Source organism: Sphaeramia orbicularis, chromosome 4, assembly GCF_902148855.1.
Source record: "Sphaeramia orbicularis chromosome 4, fSphaOr1.1, whole genome shotgun sequence".
Classification (NCBI taxonomy): domain Eukaryota; kingdom Metazoa; phylum Chordata; class Actinopteri; order Kurtiformes; family Apogonidae; genus Sphaeramia; species Sphaeramia orbicularis.
The window spans coordinates 59,577,306-59,603,921 of NC_043960.1; the positions used below are offsets into that span (position 1 = coordinate 59,577,306).

The 26,616-nt window shown below is 42.4% G+C and overlaps 1 protein-coding gene across 1 annotated transcript; it reads right to left on the reverse strand.

Annotated features, from left to right (window-relative positions):
- Nucleotides 1–1,410: 1,410 nt before the first annotated feature.
- Nucleotides 1,411–25,346, reverse strand: LOC115417662 (membralin-like). Its single transcript, XM_030131689.1, is given in 13 exon segments — nucleotides 1,411–3,089; nucleotides 3,091–3,197; nucleotides 5,847–5,946; nucleotides 6,050–6,182; nucleotides 6,271–6,354; nucleotides 9,366–9,423; nucleotides 9,506–9,606; nucleotides 12,040–12,162; nucleotides 12,269–12,379; nucleotides 12,845–13,028; nucleotides 13,121–13,456; nucleotides 18,517–18,919; nucleotides 24,969–25,346. Coding segments are annotated over 12 exon segments (2,256 nt in total). The 5' UTR covers nucleotides 18,736–18,919; nucleotides 24,969–25,346; the 3' UTR covers nucleotides 1,411–2,389.
- Nucleotides 25,347–26,616: the final 1,270 nt, after the last annotated feature.

The window sequence follows — 26,616 nt, forward strand, 5'->3', positions numbered from 1 at the left end:
ATTTTGTATCTTGCGCAGTCATTCAATCTTTCTTTTCATTTATTTAATGTATTTATTTTGCACCTTCATACACTTACCGTTTGCCCAGGGTACTTGCTTCATGTTATTTTACCTATTTATTTTTCCTTGCTTAGTGTACAGTTCCTTATTTCATTTTAGTTTAGTTTACTTGTTTACGTTACGGGCAGAACCAGGTCAAATACGAAAATGACCAGAGTTATAATTTATATTTCCAAATGTTTCTCTATTGTTGCATCAGGACCAGAACAGAGCAGTAGATGGTAAGAACACAGATGTGTTTACTGTAGAATTCCACTGCTCTGATTGGACACGTTGAATTCATGTGACTGCTCATGGGGGTCGCATTAGTGTCAGCTATTTACGCCTAATGTTTCCCCTCACATGGAAGAAATATATGGAAGTAAATCTGTCTCATCAGATTTTAAATTATAAAAGCCATTGAATTTCTAACACTGAAATGTTCTTTTCTGCACTGAAATTAAGTATCTGAATTTTTTGTCTCTGAATTCAACTATGTTCATAAATTTAGAATAAAAAAAAAATCAGATGCAAAACATTCAAAAGCAAAAAATTCAGATCACACATCTGTGCTGACCATCTTCCTGCATTGGCATCACATGACCAACCTAGCGTAACACGATTGGCTGGCTGTCGGTTTGACTTGAGATAGAATCGATTATTTATCCTTGGGGTCTTGGATGTGTGATCTGAATTTTTTGTGTCTCAATTTTTTGCTACAGGATTTCAATGGCTTTGAATAATTCAGAAACTGATAAGACAGATTTACTTCCATAGAAATTTTACCACTTTTTCTGTCTGACGGCAACAAATAGTTCAGCATATGAAAGTGGTCCGGGTCGATTTAGGACCGCATATGAAAGTGGTCCGGGTCAGATTTAGGACCGCATATGAAAGTGGTCCGGGTCAGATTTAGGACCGCATATGAAAGTGGTCCTGGTCAGATTTAGGACCGCATATGAAAGTGGTCCGGGTCAGATTTAGGACCGCATATGAAAGTGGTCCGGGTCAGATTTAGGACCGCATATGAAAGTGGTCCGGGTCAGATTTAGGACCGCATATGAAAGTGGTCCTGGTCAGATTTAGGACCGCATATGAAAGTGGTCCGGGTCAGATTTAGGACCGCATATGAAAGTGGTCCGGGTCAGATTTAGGACCACATATGAAAGTGGTCTGGGTCAGATTAGTGCTGTTCAGACTGTCTTTAACAGACCAGATCCAGGTCACATGGACATACATTTGACCCCAGTCTGAATGGAGCCTGGGTCTAAACCCGGTCCTGCCTCTGGTCCCTGTGACCCAGGTCCAGGTAGTCCCTGTGACCCGGGTCCAGGTGGTTCTGGTGTTAAATGAGCACACGTGGGCGGTTTGTGTGCAGTGACTTTACTGAACAGTTAAATACAGTTGGATGAACATGTGAGGCTACGGTCGTCCAGCAGAGGCACCCACAAGAAAAATGCCGTCCAATCATCTGCTTTAGTTCCCTCTGATGTCACACACCAGGCCCCGCCCCCAAACACCCAGACCGACACAAAAAAAAGCACACGACAGCGGGTCAGCGGTGCGTTCGAGTTCACCTGCAGAAAACACGGGATTCAGGGTTTAAATTCAGGATTAATCAAGTCTGACTTGGCTGAACACATTCCACCCCTCAGACGCAGCCGTCGGCCAATCAGAGCGTGGCGTCGCTGCGGTCGTCACAGTCAGTCTGAGGATTATTGATAAGGCATTCGTTCACGCAGGAAGTCGTCCGTCTGATCGATCGGTTTGTCACCGCCGCTGTCCGGACTTCCTGCTCTGAGTGTTTCTCTTCAAAATAAAAGCCAATGGAAAACAAAGCCGGACCGGGTCCGTCAGAACCGGGCCGGAGGATGTTATTGATCAGCTGACCCTAAAGAATCACAGTCGCAGACGAACGGAATCAGAATGTAACGAAAGTACGAAACAGAGCTGACGGATCCGGATCAGAATCAGACGGTTCTGGACGTTAAAGCAGAACCGACAGAACATTCGTCATCAGCTTTTATTGATGAAGTCATTGATCAGGGTTAACGTTGATAAAGCAGGTTTGGCCGATCGATCGACTTCATGTGATTGATCCAGATCCACACTTTGAATGTTTTTCTGAATCTGTCGTTTCTGAAACATGAAGGAGCAGAACCGTCACTTTTAGCTCCGCCCTCTTTTAACACCACCATTTTGTCAACTTTTTAAACACAAATATTTTTCACGTGTGACGCTGAGTTTCGTCGGTCAAGTAAAACGACAGGTCAGTAAGTTGTAACCAGCGCCGATCCGAGTCCGACTTTACCACTGATCTGAGTTCTGGTTCTGACCCGGGAGAAGCCGATCAGCTGATCAATAATGCAACCTGGCGTCGGTCCGACAGCTGAAGCGTCGTCCGTCGGCGGAGGTGATCAGGATGGACAGGTGGATGGACAGGGGGAGGGGCAGGGGGAGGAGCCCGGCTCTGCTCTGCAGTCCCAGTCTGTACCTGAACTCTGTGAGGGGGGGCAGTCTGTCTGCGGAGGGGCGGGCTTACATCTGAAAGCCCTCCCTCTGAGGGCCCCACCTCCTCTGTGTGAGGAGGGGGAGGGGTTGCGGACGGAGGATCGGCTCCTCCTGTCGTTTTAATCGCCACGGCAACGCCGTTTGCACTGTGCTCTGCATCCACTCCGCCTGTGGCTCCGCCTCCTCCTCCTCCCGTGGCTCCTCCCATCCAGAACTCCGCCACCACGCTGATCTCCGCGGCGGCGCCTCCGCCTGCTCCTCCTGCCGACGCTCCTCCACTGACCCCGTCCATCACGGCCGGCCCCTGATGGGATGTCGACAGCGCCTCGGTGATGATGGCCGCCGTCTGAGCAACCCAGTTCAGCTCCGAACGGACCTCCCCTACAGCGCCGGCGGTCTGGGACTCAGTCTCAGGAGCCGGTTGGGCGCTGGTGGGCGGAGCAGGTGGAGGCTGGGCGGAGTCTGTGTTGGGTCCAGGAGCCCCCCCTGCGTTGGCGGTGGCAGCGCTGTTGTTGTTGTTGAGGTTGTCCTGCAGCGCTCTGCTGGTTCTGACCCGCCTGCTGGTTCTGGAGAAGCATCTCCTGGATCCGGATCTGCTGCAGGATAGCAGGAAGCTCATAATGATGGAAGAAGTAGATCATGGAATGCTGCAGGAAAAGAAGGAGAGGAAAGAAAACGAAGGAAAGGAAATGAAAAAAGGAGGAAATGACAAAGAAGGAAACCAAAAAGGAAACAAAAAGGAGAGTCCAAAGCAGTGATTAATGACAATGTTTGACTTTTTCATTCATTTCAGTTCATTTTTGTTCATTTTAAAGATTATTTTCCTTATTTATGTACTTCGTTATTCTATTCATTCTGTTAATTATTGTTTTTTGTTGTTTAATTTCTTAATTTTGTTGCTGATCTTCCTCACTTTGTTCGTTTATTGGTAGCGTTGTCCAAATCCACTGTAATGTAAATAAATAAATTAAAAATAAACATACAGGGTGGGGAAGCAAAATGTACACTGAACATTTAGTTGTTTTTTCTCAGCAGGCACTATGTCAATTGTTTTGAACCCAAACATACTGATGTCATAATCATACCTAACACTATTATCCATACCTTTTCAGAAACTTTTGCCCATATGAGTAATCAGGAAAGCAAACGTCAAAGAGTGTGTGATTTGCTGAATGCACTCGTCACACCAAAGGAGATTTCAAAAATAGTTGGAGTGTCCATAAAGACTGTTTATAATGGAAAGAAGAGAATGACTATGAGCAAAACTATTACCAGAAAGTCTGGAAGTGGAGGAAGCAACAAAAAACGTACCAAAGCTTTTATTAAAGCTCTCAAATCCAAAATCCTAAAGGATCCAACCAAAGCCAGGAGAAAAATGGCAACTGAACTTGAGGTAGACAACAAGAGCGTTAGAATGCAGTAAAATAGGATTTGAAGTTAAAATCTTACACAAGAACACCAAAACACTTGTTGACAACAGCAACAAATCCAACTTTAGCAATTTTTGGGAATCATGTTTATGGCCGCCTTCCAGCCCAGATCTAAACCCTCTGGATTCTGCTGTTTGGGGCGTTTTAGAACATGCTACCGATAGAACATCACACAGCAATGTCCACTTTATTAAAGATACTTTAAAGAAGAATGGGAGAAGTTGTCACCCAAATATTTGAGGAACACTTGCACAAGTTTCAGGAAGCGTGTGAAGGCAGTTATTGAGAAAGAAGGACACATAGAATAAAAACATTTTCTATTATGGACATTTTCTTGTGGCAAATAAATTGTCATGACTTTCAATAAACTAATTGGTCATACACTGTCTTTCAATCCCTGCCTCAAAATAGTGTACATTTTGCTTCCCCACCCTGTATATATATATATATATATATATATATATATATTATATATAATAAATATATATATATTATTTATATATATTATATATATAAAATAACAGATTATTAGTCTTGTCAATTCTCATCAGTTCAGTCCAACAGAGGACTGTACGGTGGTGTTGTTAAATGACTCGCCTCCATCAGCTGACCAACTCCATCAGCTGACCACCTCCATCAGCTGACCATCACCGTTTACAGACACAGGAACATGTATTGTACAGATCAGGACAGGAATCTGCATCCTCCTCCTGTTGTCATGGAAATTTTCTAAGTTTATATTAATAATCTTTCCTCTGTTTTCCATGTGTTGGTCCATTGTAGTTGTTCTAGATCGTTGGGTGTCCATGTTCTTCTGGTTCTTTGGTGTCATTTGGATCCAGTTGATAGTCTGAGTTCACTTTGGGTCAAGTCATAGACAGAGCCGCTCATTTCACTGACAGAAACATCCATCATCTGATTCAACTACAAACACTGGATCTGTCTATGAACTGGAGAGATCTGACTATAGATTTACACATATGTACAAATTACAGACATTTAGAGAAGATTTACACATACAACTATGAATCAACTATTAAAACTGCAAAACAAATTAATATTTAAAAAATTAACAAAACGGAACAAAAATTTTGTAAAATAATGAAAAAAATGAACACAACCAAACACAAACTTAATAAAATATTGAACAAATTAACTAAACCAAACAAGAATTTGGTAAAAGAATGAAAAAATGAACATAAATGAATAAATATTTAGTAAAATAATGGAAAAAATTAACAAAATTAAACTAAATAAAACACAGAGAAAAACTGTGATTAAAACTAATGATTAAAGCTGAAAAAAAAAAAATAAAAAGTTAAAAAACCCGAACAAAATTTTGTAAAATAACGAAAAAAAATGACCATAACCAAATACAAATTGAGTAAAATAATGGAAAGAATTAAGAAAATTAAACTAAATAAAAACAACTATCAATGAACTAAACAAACAGCAAAAATACAGATAAAAAAGTGGGAAAAAAGGTGAAAAAAAACTGTCAAACTCAACACAAACAGGTCCAATCACACTCGTAGAACACTCCAAAACAGGACTATCACTATTATACAGTTATTTACATGAATTCACCACTAAAAGACTGATAACAGTGATAAAAATCTTTCATCTTTCTCACCGACTGCACTCTGCTGCTCTAAGCCCCGCCCACCCCTCCCCCTCAGCCAATGACAGACCTCTACCCTCATGTGTTCTAAACCAACAGAAAGAATTCTGTCAGTGTTGTAAATGGTTCAGTTACAGTTGTTTAAATGACGGTGGCGTCGGTGACACAATCGTCTTCAAAGGGTTAAAAATCAGTTACAGTCACATGATGATGATGATGATGAAGATGAAGATGATGCTACTGACCTGGATAAAGAGCCAGGAGGTGACCAGGGCCAGGCTGCTGTACTGACCGTTGAAGCGGTAGTGATAGGCGTAGAAGGCAAAGTGGTACAAATAAAAGAACCTGCGACCAAAACAAACAAACAAACAACAAACAAAGGCCGACGTTAACGAGGTGAAGGCAGCCTTAACGCAGCTAAACCCTCCCACTGGATCATGTGACCCACCTCAGCCAGTGGCGTTTGCTGGTGTTGGTGTGGCAGCAGATGGCGTCGTACTGGTCGGCCAACCAGACGATGAGGATGATGTAGAAGGCGGTGGTGGTGTCGTTGAAGAACTCCGACATGATGGCCTCCATTCCTGAAGAAAAAAAAACGCATTTAAGGAATATAAGGCATTGGAAATAAATCTGAAAAAAAAAAAAAAAAGTAACCAGATGCCAACCTACCGACGAGGGCCAGGATGACGGTGAGCAGAGGGGCTGCTGGGAAGGCGATGGTCATGTTCATCTCCAACATCTGAAGCAGATCCACTAAAAAAGAGGGGGCGGAGCCACGATTTAACCACGACTTTAACAAACAAAGACTCAGACAGAAACAGGTTTAAAGGAAAAATAGACTGGACTAAACCAAGGTTCTAATAGTTTTGGATTTTTCATTCTAGTTTAGTTTTATTTAGTTTGGACTTTTTTTTCCTCTAATTCAGTTCGTTTTAATTCATTTTTAGAGCAGGTTTGATAGTTTTTATTAGTTTTCATTTTTTCTAAATGCTTAGTTTTAGTTTATTTGTAGTTCAGTTGTAGTTCAGTTGTAGTTCAGTTGTAGTTTAGTTGTAGTTCAGTTGTAGTTTAGTTGTAGTTCAGTTGTAGTTCAGTTGTAGTTCAGTTGTAGTTTAGTTTGTAGTTGTAGTCAGTTGTAGTTCAGTTGTAGTTTAGTTGTAGTTCAGTTGTAGTTCAGTTGTAGTTCAGTTGTAGTTTAGTTGTAGTTCAGTTGTAGTTCAGTTGTAGTTCAGTTGTAGTTAGTTGTAGTTCAGTTGTAGTTCAGTTTAGTTCAGTTGTAGTTCAGTGGTCTCTTTTCTCTTCTTCTCTGTGCTCCTATTCAAATCAATCCCAGACAGGACTCTGCTGCTTTAGTCTCCATGTTTCCAGGTAGAGTGGGGACCAGAAGACGACTGGAAACCACAAGTGAACACAAGTGACGGAGCAAAAAGTGTCGTATGGAGACAGCACAGAAAACTGAGAGACAAAGAAATTGATTTCGTATCAATCTGGCATTGACAAAGACGAAAACGAAGGGAATTTTATCCCTAATTTTTTATCTGTTTAGTTAGTTTTATAAACACACCATACAGTTTCAGTTAGTTATGGTTTTTTTGTTTTAATTATAGTTTTTATTTATTTCAGTTAACGAAAATGTTTTTACAATTCTAGTTTTCGTTAACGATAATAACCTTGGACTGAACCACCGAATATTCAAACTCTTGTGTTTACGAGGCCAAAGGAAAAGAACTGGAGCTGAAACCGTTCATCAGCTGATCCAATAATAACTGACCGTTAAATTACAGGTCTGTTCTGTTCTGATGCTCATTCCTCAGTCTGAGTCTAAACGCTCTGATTTCAGCTTCTTAAAGGCACACTTTAGTTTGTTTCCTTCTTTCTGACAGGAGTCACTTTTCTGTTTTTCCAACTGCACAAACAGTTTCCCAGTTTGGAATCAATAAAGACTATCCAAAACAAACGTGGGAGAAAAAAAAGTAGGCGGAGCTTACTGATAGCCCCGCCCGGTCACCAAAGTTATGATCATTAACTAAAACTAATGAAATGACGAAAACTAGAATTGTAAAAACATTTTCTTTAACTGAAATAAATAAAACTATAATTAAAAGAAAAAACCATAACTAACTGAAACTGTATTGTGTGTTTACAAAACTAACTAAAACAGATAAAAACTATGGATAAAATTTCCTTTGGCTTTGTCAATGTAGGATTGATACGAAATTGATTTATTTTGCTCAAGCAATTTTAGCTGGCACTTGTGGTTTCCAGTCGTCTTCTGGTTCCCACTCTACCTGGAAACATGGAGACTAAAGCAGCAGAGTCCTGTCTGGGATTTATTTGAATATGACGACAGAGAAGAAGAGAAAAGAGACGACAAAACTACAATTAATACTAAAACTAAAGTAAAACTAAGCATTTAGAAAATAACGAAAACTAATAAAAACAAAAAAAAACGGCTCTAAAAATGAATTAAAACTAACTGAATTAGAGGAAAAAAAGTCAAAACTAAGTAACACTAAACTAGAATGAAAAATCCAAAACTATTAGAACCTTGCCAGTCACACAACACTTTGCCCCTCCTCCTCACTGATGCCACGCCTACCCAGGGATTAATCTGGAGTTTTAACTTTCAATCTTTTTCAAAAACTTTTCAAAAATTTGTACAAAAAAAAAAAAAAAAACCCTGAGGGAAAAACACATGGAGAGAACATGTGAGTGAAATTTGAAAAGAATTTGGAGAAAAATGTCAGAGAGACAGGTTGGACAAAAATCTAGGAGGGACTGAATTCCTGCTAAATCTATCAATCAATCAATCAACCTTTATTTATAAAGCACTTTTCATGCACAGATGCAACACAAAGTGCTTTACAGAATTAAAAACAATTACACAATAAAAAAATAACAATTACAAAGAAACCCCTCCCTCCCACCCTCCATACTAGACATGCACACACACACACACACACGCCCACACTTACACACGCACACACATGCACACGCACACAACAGGGAGACATAAATCTATATCCTCCTGAAGCCCAGCAATGCATTTTAGTTCTCCGTAGGGGACAAACACACTGTCCACTGCAAAGGACATTCCATCAAAAACTAAATACATACAAATATCTTTGAAAAAATATATCTGAAAAACTGTTGCATTATGCAGTTTCCAATCAAGACAACTGTTTAAGGTAAAGAAGCCTAAACTTTCACTTTCCTTGTTCTCAGATTAGTTTTCACAGTTTGTTTTGGTCTGAATTCAAAAGTTGTTCATTTTTGTCTGATTGTTTAAATTCTGATCCATCCACTAAATCCATCCCATAACAAACAGTGTTAAATTCTTACACTAACACCGTTCTACCAAGTGAGTACAAAATACACACTGACACATTTAACATTTAACCTAGAACCAAAATAATAATAATAGAACTAATGTTGGTGTGAATCACTGACAGATGACAGGAGGAACTAAAAACAAATAACTTGTATATTGAAAAATTAAAATAAAATAAACCTTTTTGTGGTTATGTTTGGTGTCTGTTACAAACATGTCATTTAAAGGGTTAAAATATGACAGTTAATGAGTATTTGGTGTTTTGTTTATGGATCAAGTTGATGAAATACAAAAAATGTTAAAAAAAAAAAAAAAAAAAGTTAAAAACAAACTATGAAAAACATTCTACCATTAGTACCCCTCTGTGCATATTATGGGCTGTGGGCGTTTAGAAGGACGACTGTGAGGGTTAATGTTGGATTCAAATACTGACCGATGAAGACGAAGATCTGGTGATGTGAGTATCTGAGCAGCATCGACACCGACAGAGTCTGAACAACACAGATCAGAGCAGGGGTCGTCACATGTGGAACTGAAAAAAAACAGCTCCCATTTATTCAGACCTTCACTCACAAATATGACCATGATGACGAAGGCGGCCAGGTACGACGTCCTCGCCATCCACATGCTGACGAAGCGGTAATGTTCTCCAGACACCACGTTCCTCAGAAACCCTGAGGAGACAGGGGGGTGGGGGGGTAGGAATGTGGTTAATTACTTGTACAGCTGTTTTATGTCTTTAATCCAGTGGTTTCCAGCCTTTTTTGGCTCGTGACCCTATTTTACATTTTAACATCACAAATTTCTGCCGACCCCAGACATTCAATTGGAGACTTTTTTTTTTTGGCTAAAATTAATTTGTTTTTGATCATGTAATAGTTTGCTGTACTTTATTGCAAATAAAGATTAATTTTGGAGGACATTTAGTCTATATAATGTATATTATTTGTGGATGGAGGCAGTAAATCCAGGTGTAGATCACTGCATGAAGGGAATTATGAAAGAGCTGCAGCATCTGAAGCCGACCACAATGAACATTTGACAGATAAATAGAACCACACATAAACAGAACCACAGAGAAACAGAACCACAATGTTTGTTTCACAACCACAGTTTGTCATGTCTTTTATGGATTGTGATTGTCTCGGTCAGCTCACCATATATTTTTTATTAGTAAGTTGTTGTTTTTTGTTTTTTTTTTTTTATCAATTACTATAAATTTCAGGTGACCCCATTTGAATTCCAGGTGACCCCACGTGGGGTCCCAACCCCAAGGTTGAAAAACACTGCTTTGATCTATTCTTGTATTTTAGTCTTTTATTTGGTTTTTCCCCTGTAAGTCACTTTGGAAAAAAGTGTCTTCCAAATGCATAACTGTAAGTGTAAATTCCAGGTTCCTACACATTATTCAAGGTCAAATTCCAGCCCTTTTAAGGGTCATTTTCACCCTCTTCCACCTCAGCCCCTCATCGCTGGGCTCAAACCCATACCCTCCAGACAGCGGTAGAGAATCCCAGCTCCGTAAAATCCAAGTCCTGTCGTGTGTTTGTTCTGACGGCTCAGTGAAGCAGCCTGTTTGGTAGGGCTGGGTAATAAAATCGATTTAATCAATCTTAGATCGATTTCATTTTAATTTTGTGTAATCTATTAAAAGTGGATGAGATCGATTTTTCAGAGCAGGACCGGGAGTACGTGGAAGCGCGGCCGGCTCCGTCTCGCGAACACCTGAGGAAGCTCGTGACGGCTGTGGCGCGGGAAAGACGTGGAGGAAGGGTGTGGAAAACCCCTCCACTGGAGGTCCTCCTGGCCTCAAACTCAAACCTGCAGTGTGAAGGAACTGGACGCCTGGAGGCTCTCCGAGGAGTCACGGAAGATGGTCGTTCTTAGAATAATAACTTGGATGAATAGTAAAGACAATGTCCGACCACTACACTACCCCACACACCACACTCCAACCAACAATCATGGAGTAGAAGCCACTAGCCATAAAACAGAATAAACATGCCAAAGAACTCCATTCTGAGCCACTGGAGAAACCTGGGAATGTTTGTTATTTCAGAGCAGATTCAGCTACTTCCCGCTGAAATGTCAGATTTATTTCCTTTCTAATATCAATATTGATCCCAGTACTGATGTGCTACATGACTGCAGTAGTCAAATATTCAGGTTACAACTCAGAATTGTACTTTGATATCACTAAATTAATCTGAATCAGTCAATTAATACTGAATTGAATCGATATTGGATCGAATCAAATCATTCATTCATTCATTTTCTGAACCCGCTTTATCCTCACTAGGGTCACGGGGGTCTCTTGGAGCCTATCCCAGCTACATAGGGGCGAAGGCGGGGTTCACCCTGGACAAGTCACCAGTTCATCTCAGGGCTGAACATAGAGACAAACAATCACTGTCACATTCACACCTATGGGCAATTTAGATTAACCAATTAACCTATTAGTGCATGTGTTTGGATGGTGGGAGGAGCCAGAGTACCAGAGAGAACCACACAGACACGGGGAGAACATGCAAACTCCACACAGAAAGGTCCCACCCCCCATCGACTGGTGTTGGAATCGAACCCAGGACCTTCTTGCTGTGAGGCACGAGTGCTAACCACTGCACCACCGTGTTGCCCGAATCGAATCAAATCATGATTAATCGATTCAGAACCTATGAATCAAAATCGAATCGATTATGGAAATTGGCCACGATACCCAGGCCTACCGTTTGGATAAACACCACTCCTCCTCCAGGTAGATGAAGGGATCATGAGTGGACTGACCTGTGTTCAGTGAACGGGTGGAACTAGGACATGGTAGGACTGGGACCCACCACCACCTCCTGAGACCCACCAATGCATTTTTAAACCCCCTTGATGTGGGGGTCTTGGTCCTTGGTTGGAACCACAGGTGTTCCTTTTCCATAGCGTTCCTGAATCCTGGTTCCACCTTTATCAGGGCTCTGTTCCTAACCCTAACCCTCCAGAGGTGGAACCACATGATCCACCCTTTCATTTACACAGACAACGGAACAAAAGAAAGGGAGAATATTCCAGAACACCAGTGGAAAAGGGGCTTATCTGTGACCTTTGACCCTGACTCTAACCTTTGTTTTCCTCGTTCTCTGCGAGTGCCTTCACGCTGGACATCAGGATGTCGTCGTATCCCAGAAACTCGTCGAGCAGAAAACGACTGAAGCCGTCGCCAAAGCACTCGTCCTTCATCGGGTCTGAAACAGAAACCAGAGGGGCGTCACCTCAGGCGTCCCGCGGTCACAGGGTCATGTGACCACGGCGGTCACCGGGTCACATGACCGCGGCGGCGCCAGGACTCACCCAGAGTAACGACCATGACGGGGATGTTGAGCCTCTGTCTGGTGTTCTGAGACAGACGCAGGAAACCGTACTCCAGGGAATACTCCACGATATACTCCTCCTGAGGCCAGACTGCAACAGCAATGTTAGAGAGGGCAACAAACAATGGCAACGTTAGAGAAGGCAACAAACAAACAAACAATGGCAATGTTAGAGGAGGCAACTAACAACGAACAACAGCAACGCAGCAAGATTAGAGAGGGCAACAAACAAACAAACAACAGCAAAGTTAGAGACAGCAACACGGCAACATAATGGAAGACAAACAACAACCTAGTATTTAAACTGAAACTCTGCATTAAAGACTGTTTCTGTGAGGACTAATATTCAGACTGTCGTGTGTTTGACTAGAGGCGTTTAACCCTGAGGTCAGAGGTCAGAGGTCTGAGGTCAGAGTTCTGAGGTCCAGGGTCTGAGGTCAGAGGTCTGGGGTCAGAGGTCAGAGTTCAGGGGTCAGGGCTCATAGGTCTGACGTCAGGGGTCAGGGCTAATAGGTCTGAGGTCAGGGGTCAGAGGTCAGGGAGGTGGAAGGTTTACCTGCTCTGGTCATCATCTCCAGCTCAGACACTGAGTCCCTCAGCGGCTGCGTACCTTTAGTGGTCTGGCTGAAGGACACGTCCTGGCTGTCATTGACTCCGCCCCCTCCGCTGCCACCCCCACCTCCTCCGACGCCTCCTCCAATCAGAGACGGCTTCAGACGAGGTTCGATGTCCAGCTCAAACTGCGGAGGACGGAGAACAGACGTGTCAGAACAGACATCCATCCAATCGGGGAGGAGCCTCACCTGGCCCCCATGGCTCTGCCCCCTCTCACCTGCACCGAGCTGTTGTCGAACATGTCCACCGTCATCTCCTCCTCCTCCTCCTCCTCCCCGTGCAGCGCCGCCAGGCTGAGCCAGCCCTCGCCGCTGCCGTCCGCGTCCCCGGCATCCACCGCGTCTCCGGCGCCGTCCTCCATATTGAGCTCCGCCTGGAAGCCCGCGGAGTCGTAGTAGCGCAGGAAGACGGGCGCCCGGCTGGAGTTCCGCTGGATCTCCACGCGAAGGATGCCGTCGCGAGGCCAGCGCTCCCTCACCACCTCCAGACAGTTGATGGGCGAGCGAGAGAAGGCGATGTGGATGTAGGCGAGGATGAAGAGGACGAAGAGGGCCTAAGGAAGAGGAGGAGCAGAGAGGAAAAAAGGAGGAGGAAGAGGAGGGAGAAGAGGAGCAAGAGGAAAAGAGGGGGAGGAGAGGAGAGGAGGAGGAAGAAGAGGAGAGGAAGAGGAGGAGCAGAGGAGGAGGAAGGGGAGGAGGAAGAGGAGGAAAAAAGGGAAGGAGGAAGAGGGAGGAGGAGGAGAGTGAGAGGCGGAGAGGAAAGAGAGCGGAGGAGGGGGGGGGGGGGAAGAGGAGCAAAGGAGGAAGAGGAGGAGGAAGAGGAGGAGGAGGGGGGGGGAGGAGGGGGAAGAGGAGAAGGAAGAGGAGGAAAAGAAGAGAGAAGAGGAGAAGGAAGAGGAGGAGCAGAGAGGAGGGAGGAGGAGGAAGAAATGGAGGAGGAGGAGCAGAGGAGAGGAAGGGGAGGAGGAAGAGGAGGAGCAGAGGAGAAAAGGAGGAGGAAGAGAGGAGGCAGAGGAGGGGGAGGAGGAGGAGGAGCAGAGGGGAGGAAGGGGAGGAGGAAGAGGAGGAAAAAGAGAAGGAGGAATTGGAAGAGAGGCAGAGGAGGAGAAAGAGAGGAGGAAGAGGGGAGGAAGAGGCGCAAAGGAGGAACAGAGGAGGAGGGGAGGAGGAGGAAGAGGAGGAGCAGAGGAGGAGAAAAGGGAGGAGGAAGAGGACGGGAAAGGGGAGGAGGAGGAAGAAGAGGAGGAGGAAGGGGAGGAGGAAGAGGAGAAGGAAGAGAAGGAGCAGAGGAGGGGAGAGAGGAGGAGGACAGAGGAGAAGGGGAGGAGGAAGAGGGAGAAGGAAGAGGAGCAAAAAGAGGAGGAGCAGAGTAGGAGGGAAAAGAAGGAGGAAGAGGAGGAGCAGAGGAGGGAGGAGGAGGAAGAAGAAGGAGGAGGAGCAGGAGGAGGAAGGGGAGGAGGAAGAGGAGAAGGAAGAGGAGGAGGAAGAGGAGGGAGAGGAGGAGCAGAGGAGGAGCAAGAACATGTTCAGAACAGTCTGGGTCCATCAGGTTTGTACTGTGGAGCATTTGTGTCTACAGCTCACCCTCTATGTGGACTATGTGGACCATGTGGACTCTGTGGACCATGTGGACTATGTGGACTATGTGGACTATGTGGACTCTGTGGACCATGTGAACTCGTGGACTCTGTGGGCTCTGTGGGCTCTGTGGACCATGTGGACTCTGTGGACTATGTGGACTATGTGGACTCTGTGGACCATGGACTCTATGGACTATGTGGACTATGTGGACTCTGGCGCCCCCTTGTCTCAAAGACATTGAACAAACCAAAGTACAAACCCTCCTAAGATCATAGAAAATAAAAGAATTAATTAGTGCTGAAAAAAGGTTCATTATGGTGTAAAATCAACTCTATACAGTCGTCCTCAAAATTCTTCATACCCCTGCCATTTTTTGTAACTTTTTGTTTTTGTGATGAAATGAATGAGTTTTGTCAAGTTTGTTTGTGACTTATATGTGATACACAAGTGAGGAAATAAGAACAAATGATACTTGGAGAAATACTTTATTTCAGGAGTATTTTATTAGAGGATTTCTAAAAAACGCCATGTTCAAAATTATTCATACCCTAGGTTTATTAAGTCCAAAGTCTTTTCTTAATAGTCATAGAATAGCCTTTGTTCTTGATAATGGTTCCTGTAAGTGTCCACAGGTTCTCTTCTGTCTCCTGTGGGGTTTTGGTCCACTCTTCCAGGACCAAAGCCTCCAGCTGGGTCCGGTTGGATGGTTTCCTACCCATCACGCTAGTCTTTGGCTCCCTCCACAGATTCTCTATATGATTAGGTCAGAGCTTTGACTGGGTCATGTCCTTGAACCACTACTGCACTACCTTGGTGGTATGCTTGGGGTCAGTGTCCTGCTGGGACGTCCAGTCAGGACCAATCTAGAGTTTCTCAGCAGACACTTCCACATTGTCATCCAGGATGTTGATATAATCCTCCTTTTTCATGATGCCCTGTATCTTGATGAGGTTCTCGGTGCCACTAGCAGAAAAGCAACCCCATAGCATTATGTTGCCACCACCATGCTTGATGGTTGGGGCTGTGTTCAGCTTGCGTTCTTCTCCTTGCTTCCTTCATGCAGTCAACATCCATGTGGCCAAACAACTCCATCTTTGTTTCATCAAATCACTGGATTGATGACCAAAAGCTTGGATCTTGGTTAAGAAGAGCTCTAGGAAATGCCAGATGAGCCTCCTGATGTTTCATCCTGAGTCATGCCATCTTCCTGTGTCTGCATCCATGGAGAACTCCTTTGTGCAATACTGGCTGGATGGTTGTCTGTGATACCTTCATACCTCGGTTATTTTGGCAACATAATGCTATGGTTATAACCTATAATGCTAGGATGCTTCTCTGCTAGTGGCACTGGAAACCTCATGAAGTTACAAGGCATCATGAATTTAACATAATTATATCAACGTCCTGGATGACAGCGTGAAAGTGCTGAGAAACTCTAGACTGGTCCTGATGGACGTCCCAGCAGGACACTGACCCCAAGCATACCACCAAGGTAGTGCAGTAGTGGTTCAAGGACATGACCCAGTCAAAGCTCTACCTAAATCATTTAGAGGATCTGTGGAGGGAGCTAAAGACCAGAGTGATGGGTAGGAGACCATCCAACCGGACCCAGCTGGAGGCTTTGGTCCAGGAAGAGTGGACCAAAACCCCACAGGAGACGAAGAGAACTGTGGACACTTACAGGAACCATTATCAAGAACAAAGGCTATCTATGACTATAAGAAAAGACTTTGGACTTAATAAACCTAGGGGATAATTTTGAACATGGCGTTTTTTAGAAATCCTCTAATAAAATACTCCTGAAATAAAGTATTTCTCCAAGTATCATTTGTTCTTATTTCCTCACTTGTGTATCACATATAAGTCACAAACAAACTTGACAAAACTCATTCATTTCATCACAAAAACAAAAAGTTACAAAAAATGGCAGGGGTATGAAGAATTTTGAGGACCACTGTATGTATGTTGTTTTCATTTCTTGTCATGTACTAACTGTGAATGTGTTAGCCCACTTGTATATGACATGAGTCTTTTTAGTATTTGTTGTACAGGGTGTGCCATCAGTCTCCATACATAGGAGACATAATACATTCCATACATTATGGTTAACATGTATTTCTTTCTATTTTCTTCTTTATAGTTCTTCAGCTGGAGGACACGCATTGAAATGTGTTCCTGACAAAATGGCAGTCATATAGAGCATATTATAGAAATAAAAATGGGTTATGTCAAGAAACGTTTATTTTTCCTATGTATGCAGACTTATGGGACACCCTGTATGTTTTATCTCCAGTTCTCGTAGGCTGATTCAAATCATAAACGTCCCCAACATTAAATTAATAAATGACAGTTTTTTGGTCAGAGGACCCACAGGGAACTTCAGCGTCTGCACTTTCATCATAATAAAACTGTCCAGTCCCTGGGTCAGTGTGTTTCTTTAATACTGGTTCCACATGTACTCAGTTCTTCAGGTTTATATTTGGGGGCGGTTCCGTCAGACGTTCCTTTGAACAGTTCTCCATACAACACAACGTTTCCATCGTTAGTCAATGTGTTTGTTGTTCTTCTAAACCCTGGGTAGAACCTGGTCCTCCACACATGAGTCCTGACATGAATGAACCCACAACAGGCCCAGAACCACGGCCCACGTGTCGTTAACACGTGTGGACATTAACGACCAGCGTTGACCTGATGGAGAACCTCCACCGACCCTCAGCCTCCACCGACCCTCAGCCTCCACAAACACACAGCAGCTTAATCCACAACCAAGAAGATTAACTTCACAAAGAACATTCTGTCTGACACAACCACGAAATCTGAAGCAAAGTCCACAACCTGACACCAGGACCAGAAGAGTCCACAACCTGACACCAGGACCTGAGACCAGGACCAGAGAGCAGGACCTAAGACCAGGACCTCAGACCAGGACTTGAGACCAGGACCAGAGGAGTCCACAACGAGATCAGGACCAGAGACCAGAACCTGAGACCACAACCTGAGACCAGGACCTGAGACACCAACCTGAGACCAGGACAAGGGGAGTCCACAACCTGAGACCAAGACCTGAGACCACAACCTGAGACCAGGACCAGAGGAGTCCACAACCTGAGACCAAGACCAGAGACCAGGACCTGAGACACTAACCTGAGACCAGGACCTGAGACACCAACCTGAGACCAGGACCAGAGACCAGGACCTGAGACCACAACCTGAGACCAGGACCTGACACCAGGGCCAGAGGTCCACAACCTGAGACCAGGACCTGAGACCAGGATCTGAGACCACAACCTGAGACCAGGACCTGAGACCAGGACCTAAGACCAGAGGAGTCCACAACCTGAGACCAGGACCAGAAGAGTCCACAACCTGAGACCAAGTCCACAACCTGAGACCAGAGGAATCCAGACCAAGGAGTCCACAACCTGAGACCAGAGGAGTCCACAACCTGAGACCAGAAGAGTTCACAACCTGAGACCAGAACCTGAGACCAGAAGAGTCCACAAACCTGAGACCAGAGGACCACAACCTGAGACCTAGAAGTCCACAACCTGAGACCAGAGGAGTCCACAACCTGAGACCAGAGGAGTTCACAACCTGAGACCAGAACCTGAGACCAGCAGAGTCCACAACCTGAGACCAGAGGAGTCCACAACCTGAGACCAGAAGAGTCCACAACCTGAGACCAGAGGAGTCCACAACCTGAGACCAGACAAGTCACAACCTGAGACCAGAGGAGTCCAGACCAGAGGAGTCCACAACCTAAGACCAAGACCAGAGGAGTCCAGCCTGAGACCAGAGGAGTCCAGACCAGAAGAGTCCAGACTTCTACAGACCAGACCTTCTATAGACCAGACTTCTATATACCCCCAAGGTGGTCTCGGTCCGCTTATCTGATTCGAATCAGAATTCGCATGTTTGTATTCACACCTAAAAAAAAATCCAGACTTGGCAGGGGAACAGACTCTGGTCTGTTTTAAATGAACCAAACAAAGTAGGTGTGAATCCACCCTAAGAAGAACCCAGCAGAACCCACCTTTAACAGGACGAAGAACTCAAACACCCTCCTGAATGACGGCGGGAAAAGCCGGGCGTAGGTGACGGCCATCTTGAAGAAGAGGGCGTGGAAGAGGCGGTCCCTCACGTTGATGAGCGGGTTCTGGTTGATGTTGGGGTTGCGTATGCGGTTGTTGCCCATGTTGTTGTTGTTGTTGTTGAGCGGCACGTTGTTGTTGTTGGCCTGGTTCTCAGACATGGTCTCTGCGGGACGGGGGACCAAGGTCTGGGGGGTCAATCCGGTCGACTGGGGTCACGCTGAGGGAAACGAACGGCTTCAGGCGGATTCTAGGTCGGCATGGCTGGGGGCGGGGCGGCTCGGGCTGAAAGTGGCGGTGACCTCTGACCTCCTGGACAGAGAGACGAGTCTGATCCTCACAGAACTGAAACAGAAAAATAATCCGTCAACTTTTAGATCATTAAAATGATTATTTAAACCTACACTTTATGGGACTCAGGTCCAGTCAACAGCAAGGTTCTAATAGTTTTGGATTTTTCATTCTACTTTAGTTTGATTTAGTTTGGACTTTTTTCCTCTCATTCAGTTAGTTTTAATTCATTTTTAGAGCAAGTTGATAGTTTTTATTAGTTTTTGTTATTTTCTAAATGCTTAGTTTTAGTTTAGTTTTTTTATATCAGCTAAAATTTCTTAGGGGGTCACATGAGTGTCCATTTTTGTCAAAAAAAACCAAAAAAAAACAAACAGTTGTCCTACAGTCCTAGAAGTGTGTAAATAATGCTAATCCATTAGTACACAGACTACTGATATTCTCTGACAGTGGAAGCTCTATTTTCATAAATATTGGATTTGGAATAGCACGTGGATGGGAAACTTTTGCTGGTGGACGGACGTGACATTACCCATGATGCTCTGGTCAGTCCCAGTACTTTATTAGGAATAAACTTCTAGACTTCCTATTGCTAATTGCGCTCTTCTTCATAAATGTTGGTATTGTGGATCTAAAACAATCCCAGCTGACACAAAAACACTAAATGTGTCAGTGGACGGATGTGACATGGTTGTTGTGGATCCCATCATACTGATGCTCTGCAGCCATGTCAGCGTTTACACTAATGATCCCTGTGCAAAAACTAGGAGCACTATTATTTATTGGATAGTTTAGCATCAGACTAAAGAGGAAAGAACAATCTAGAATTGTTCTTTCTGTATAAAAATGCTTCTTATTGTAAAAGTGTTGATGTAAACAGTGCTGTGTGCCATTCTTCATGTATGTATTGGTGGAACAGAAGCAGGATGGATCAGCACCATACTCCAGATTGAACCTGTACAAATAAAACATGTGATATGGAGGAGAGAATCTGGGAAGAAAAACTGGGGAATCCAAAAGAAGAGAAGATTGTTTTTCAGCTCAGTTCAGTTCAAATAGAACTTGTCCATTTGTGACATGAAAATATAGCATTAATTGTGCTGAAATGGTTCATTTTGGAGCTGAAAACATAGTTCATATGAGCATCAACATGTTGAACAGAACTGAAATCCTGTCCATTTGAACAACTGTCATTTACCAACACAAAGTTCCTTTGGATTCACTGAGACTGATTTAATATGAACACAGACACACAGAAGAGCTCTGAGCACATGTGAGCCACTAAACAAAAAACAAAAACAAAATGAACCTCCGCAATATCTGCATTTGAATAATTACCTAAAAATACTGATACAGTACTTTTAATATTGATACAGTATTGTGAAATGAAATATTGCGATATATTGCAGAATCGATATTTTCCCACACCACTAGTGTCACGTAGCAGGAATTTACATATTTTTACCCTTAAATGTTCTTTGTGTCAGTTGTCCCATGTGTCATGTGACAGTTCTTACTCAGACCTATTCCTCCATGGACTAAACAGATCAGTTATTGAGTTTAAACACAGACACTGTTGGACAGGACGTGGGTCCATAATTCTTTAATGAACTTTTATGTGTTTATGTGGATGTCTTCAGTCCAACAGCAGGTCCAGAAGGATGGAAAATCTGAAAGTCAGAGTTCCGTCAGATCTGCAACCATTAACCAACAGCCTATATTTTTATCTAAATGAGCCGCTGTGGGTCGTAAAAGCGGCTGGAGAAATATAGGTCGACAACACCTTTACATTAGTGAAGGAATGCTGTTTGTACAGTCAAACTGCACCTTTATCCTCCATTTACAGAAAGGACAGGACACTAAAGGACAGTAAAGGAAACGGAAAGCATGAGCTGAAGTGGATCACACCAGCAAAATAATAAAACCACACAGAAACACTGACAAATACAAAACTATTCTGGGTTTCAGTGAAAAACTTTAAATTACGTCATGAAAATGTTTACATCTACAAACTATCCTTTAAAAAATGTGAATAACATGAACATCCATGAAGAAACAGAAATTTATTACAAAAAATAAGTGTAATTAGACCAATATTCAGTCTCAGTTTATCATTTATGCATGCTCATTCTAACACACAAATCACAGTGGATCTACAAATACACACAACATTTAATAACAGACTGAATATTGGTACAATTACATTTATTTATACTAAGATATTTAGGGTTGTTCATATTTGTTCGGTTACTTAAATATTTTTTAATACTCTCAGCCCAATAATCTAAAACAGGTCAGACAAGTATAATAATAAAAATAACACATGAATAATGTAAAAAAATGGACAAAAATTTTTGAAACATGACCAGAATGAACATAAATTAACAAAAAAAAAAAACACTAACTATGAATAAAATAAACAGTAACAAGAACAAAACATTCACCAAAATGTGCAAAAATTGGAGAAACATCAACAAAATGATGTTAAAATTACATTTTTCTTATGACATTTCATGCTATTCATATTTTTTTAAAAGATAGTTAGTAAATGTAAACATTTTCATAATGTAATTTTACTTTTTTTTACTTTTTCTTTTTACTAAAACAAAGATAAATATCTGTATTTGTCATTATTTAAATCAGGGTTCTCAAACTCCTGCTCTTTCAGGTTCCACATTCAGTCTGATTTGATCTGCGGTGGACCGAACCAGTAAAATAACAGAATACCCGATAAATAATGACAACTCCAAATATTTGTCATTGTTTCAGTGCAAAAAAAAACCAAACTATTAAATTATGAAAATACTTACTTTTATAAACTATTCAAACAAAAAAGATGTGAATAACCTGAAAAAACTGAAATTTCTTCTGAAAAATCAGTGTAATTTTCTCAGTCTTCTTGCTCCACTTCTCATTAGTCCATGTGCATTCTGGATCAGATCTCCAAAGACACTAAACACTGAGGAACAGAAGAAAAGAGTTCAAACTGGACTGAATTTAATACAGACATTTCAGGTTGGACACATTTGTTCAGGTTAGTCACATTTTATTGGTACAGGAGAGTTTGGAAATGGAAATATTTTCAGAATTTATTTTTTGCACTAAAACAAAAAAAAAAACTGAAGTTGTTAATTCAAGAGTTTTGCTTAATTCAAGATTTTTGCTAAATTTAAGATTTTTTTTTTGCTTAATTCAAGATTTTTTTTTACTTAATTTAAGATTTTTTTGCTTAATTCAAGATTTTTTTTACTTAATTTAAGATTTTTTTTGCATAATTCAATATTTTTTCCTTAATTCAAGCTATTTTTTTGTTTAATTCAGATTTTTTTGCTTAATTCAAGATTTTTGCTACATTTAAGATTTTTTGCTAATTCAAGATTTTTTTTTTTGTTTAATTCAATATTTTCATAATTTAATGTTATTTTTTGCGCTAAAACAAAGACAAATATTTGAAGTTGTCATTATTTATAGACATAATGTAAGATTATTTTTTTCCCACCAACCCCAGTAGTAAATCTGCAGTCATTCTTTTTTGTTGGTTCTTCTGCTGTGATTATTTGACTGTAGATCAGATTGGTCTGGATGTGGAACCTGAACTAATATGACTGTTAATATATAATACATTCAGTCTAATTTTTGCATTCCATTAATTAACTAACTAACACCTGATGTAAAAGATCATTTACTCCAGTCACTAAAATGAAGAAGCAGCTGTTTAGTGCACCCAATAAAATACTAGGGATGTCCCAATCTGATCTGAAGAGAGGTATCAGCTGCTGATCTGGCTTTTTTTTTATTTTTTATTCTTTAGATCGGATCAGATTTAGTCATGTGATCAGACCGATCCAGTTTTCACATATATTTTCAGTTTGGTTCCGCTTAACAGCATCTGTAAATAAAAAACAAATATCATGGAACAGGTCTGCCGTGTGGGAATACTGTAGTCTGGAAAGAAAGGAAAGTCAAAAGAGGAGGAGGAAGTGAAGGAGGAAGAGGAGAAGGAGAGAGGAGGAAGAGGAGGAAGAAGACAGAGTGGAGAGGAGGAAGAGGAGGAAGAGGAGGGAGAGAAGAGAGAGGAAGAGGAGGGGAGAGGAAGAAGAGGAGGAGAAGAGGAGGAGGAAAAGGAGGAGGAGGAGCAGCATCAGGGTTCACTTTAATACAACCAATTAGTTTGATCACTTCCAAACCCTTCAGTTTTCACAGGTCGCAGCTTTCCTCCGTCATAAGTGAAATATTTAACACAATGTAACCCACAGGTGTCAAACATGTGTCCCGGGGGCCAAATCCAGCCCACCAAAGGGTCCAGTCCAGCCCACCAAAGGGTCCAGTCCAGCCCACCAAAGGGTCCAGTCCAGCCCACCAAAGGGTCCAGTCCAGCCCACCAAAGGGTCCAGTCCAGCCCACGGGATGAATTTGTGAAATGCAAAAATTACACTGAAGATATAAACAATCCTTTTAGTTCAGGTTCCACATTCAGACCAATTCAATCTCATAATAACCTATACATACTCACAACTCCAATTTTTCTCTTCGTAAATGTTTTCATATATTTAGACTAAAACAAAGTAGAACTTTGCAAAAACTCTGAATAACCTGAACAAATATGAACAACCTGAAATGTCTTCAGAGGAGTGCAATTTCAACTAGAAAAGCACTCGGACAGCGCAGACCTCCGCCAAGGGAGATCAGCCCCCCCCCAAAACACCACCAAAATTTAATCATTTTGTTCCTTGTGCCAGTATCAACATTTCCTGAAAATTTCACCTTAATCCATCCATAACTTTTTGAGTTATCTTGCACACAAACTAAACAAATAAACACTATATCACTTCTGCTACACATGATGAATCAATCTTCAATATCTTGCAGCACCTGTTGGGAACTTATTACCTCCACTAGGAGGTACTGTGATCACTTTGTGTGTTTGCGCGCGTGTTTGTTTGTTTGTTAGCAAGATAACTCAAAAAGTTACGGACGGATTTTCAGGAAACTTTCAGGAAATGTTGATACTGGCACAAGGAAGAAATGATTAAATTTTGGTGGTGATCCGGGGGGGAGATCTGTCTTGGCAGAGGTCTGCGCTCTCCGGTGCTTTTCTTATTTTGTATTTTTTTACCAAGCACTCTGACCATTCATTGTGGAGTTGCACATACATATGTTGAAAATATCCCTATCTCCCAATGGTAAAGAATCCTTTTAAAAATTTCTGGATCCAGACAGTGATCTGGATCATTCCCAAAATCTAATCATTTGTTACTCATCCCATTTTGGACATTTCCTGAAAATTTCATCAAAATTCATCCATAACTTTTTCAGTTTTGTTGCTAACTAACCAACAAACAAACCCTGGCAAAAACATAACCTCCTTGGCGGAGGTAATAATATTACCAACTGTTACTAAATATTTTGTGTGTTTGTAGATCCACTGTCATCTGTAAGTTATAACATACATGTGGAAATGATACACTAAAGCAGAATAGTGTTAAAATTACATTTTTTTTTTAAAGTTTGTTCATGCTATTCACATTGTTTGAACGGATAGTTTGTAGATGTAAACATTTTCATAATGTAATTTGACTTTTTTCACTGTAAAACACAGATAAAAGTTTGGAGTTGACATTCTTTCTGTATTATTCTGTTCTTATCTCACTGGTCTGGCCCACTGCAGATCACATTTGGCTGAATGTGGAACTGAACTGAAATGAGTTTGACAGCCCTGATATAAGCCAACACTCATATTTACAGCAGTGACATCCGCTTCTTTTTTTTTGATTCAGGTGTAAAAAAAAAAAAAAAAAAAAATCAGCTGAATCCAGAGTTTGAGCCCTGCCCTGCCCCCCCAACACCAACACTTCCAGTCCGATCCACCATCAGCTGCTTCACAGTCTGATCAGAACCGGTGTCATGTGTAGAATCTGGCTGACAGAACCTGCACTGAGGCTGTGTCGAACATTAGTGCTGTTATTTCATCACTACAGCCTGTTCTACTTGTTTTTAGGCCTCAGCAGTAAACACCACCCTGCTAACTGCTAACGGCTAACAACACAGATGACGACGAACAGCGGCTAACGGTGTTCTGCGTTAGCATTGAGCTCACACTTACCAGTTAGTGTGTCCGCGGCTGAGTGTCCATGCTAATGTTTTCTTCTGGGTGTTTTTATACGGCGAACTGGGAGCCGCCTTCATACACGCATCAGCTATCTGGGTTAGCACAGGCTAAGTTAGCATACAGCCGCGTTCATAGAAAAGAAACGGTCGAGAGCTAACGGCTAAAGCTCGTTTAGGAAGGCTAGCTGCGGCGGTGTTAGCTGACGGTCAGCCGGTCTGAGTCTGTGCGTGGGCTCATATCAGTTTCATCTAACGGCCTCGGGCTCCGGTTGATTCTGCGGGACGTTAAAAATTAACTCTGAGCCCGAGTTCAGCTGGAAAACGGCTAACAGGAGCAGCCGCTGCTCAGTGACGGAACTACGACTGGACCGGAAGTACGGCTCATTCAAAATGAAAGCCCAAACCCCGAGTACAGACTGCAAGGTTCTGCCCACATCTGTTTTTAGGCCCGAGCCGAGTAAAGCCGGCGCAGGGCCTACTGAGTCTGCAGTGGGCGCATGGGGACCAAATCGCCAGTGACGCGGTCGCCTTTCTCCACTGTCGCCACTCTCACACATATTCACATTCACGGCACTGAGACCTTTAAGAACATGTACATGACATGTGCACAAACAGCATATTTACACCTGCTCACAATGAATGGGAGTCAATGGGACACGCCCACTCGGGGTCAGTCACTTGTGTGTCTGTGCACGACACGTGACCTCTGACCCCACAGACATGTGGGGGAGCTCGAGAGCTTTCAAATAAGGCCAAATATGTGGTTGCCATAGAAACGGCTATATTGTTCTTGCTCAGATTCAGATTTTTCTCCTGCGCTTTGAGCTCAATTTTGACCCTCTGAACATTTACGAAAACTCACCAAATTTTGCCTAAAATTCAGAAGTGCGAGAAATTGAATTTACATATAGGTTTCGTAGATGTCGGTAAAGAAATGTTGCAGCAGCGCCCCCTTGAAAAGTGGAAATGCATTGCGCCAATGGGAGCTCGTCCAACATAAAGTTTGTCGTAGAGCCACGAAAATCGGTACACAGATTCATCATGAGGAGACAAACAAAAAATATTATTATGGCCACGCCCCAAAACCAGCCCTTAGTCGGCCATATTGGATTGAAATTTCCGAAATGCTGAGTCAGCGTTTTCGCTGACGTCGTATTTTAACTATCTCCTACTAAGCCGTTTGGCCGAATGAGCTCAAAATCGGTTTACAGTATCTAGAGAAGTGGGACATCAAAACTTATCCGAATTTTTTGAATTGGTGTCACCGTTTTTGTGTGACGAGGTTACAAACTTTGCAAAGTTTTTTCGAAAATTTGCCATCACAAAAATTGCTTCAGCTCAGACACACAAACACCAATTTGGCTGAAATTTTACTCAGACGTCCATCTCCCAGGCCTACACCCATTTACTGAAAGAAATTGACATTTCGCTCCATAGCGCCCCCTACAAATGTACATTTACAAAAATGACATTAGTTCGGACATACGAACACCGATTTGGCTCAAATTTGACTCAGACATCTGTCTCCCCGGCCTACACCTATTTGTCAAAAGAAACTGAAATTTTGCACTACAGCGCCCCCTACAAAAATTTTTAATATTTTTTTTTATTAAAATTGCTTCAGTTCGGACATACGAACACCA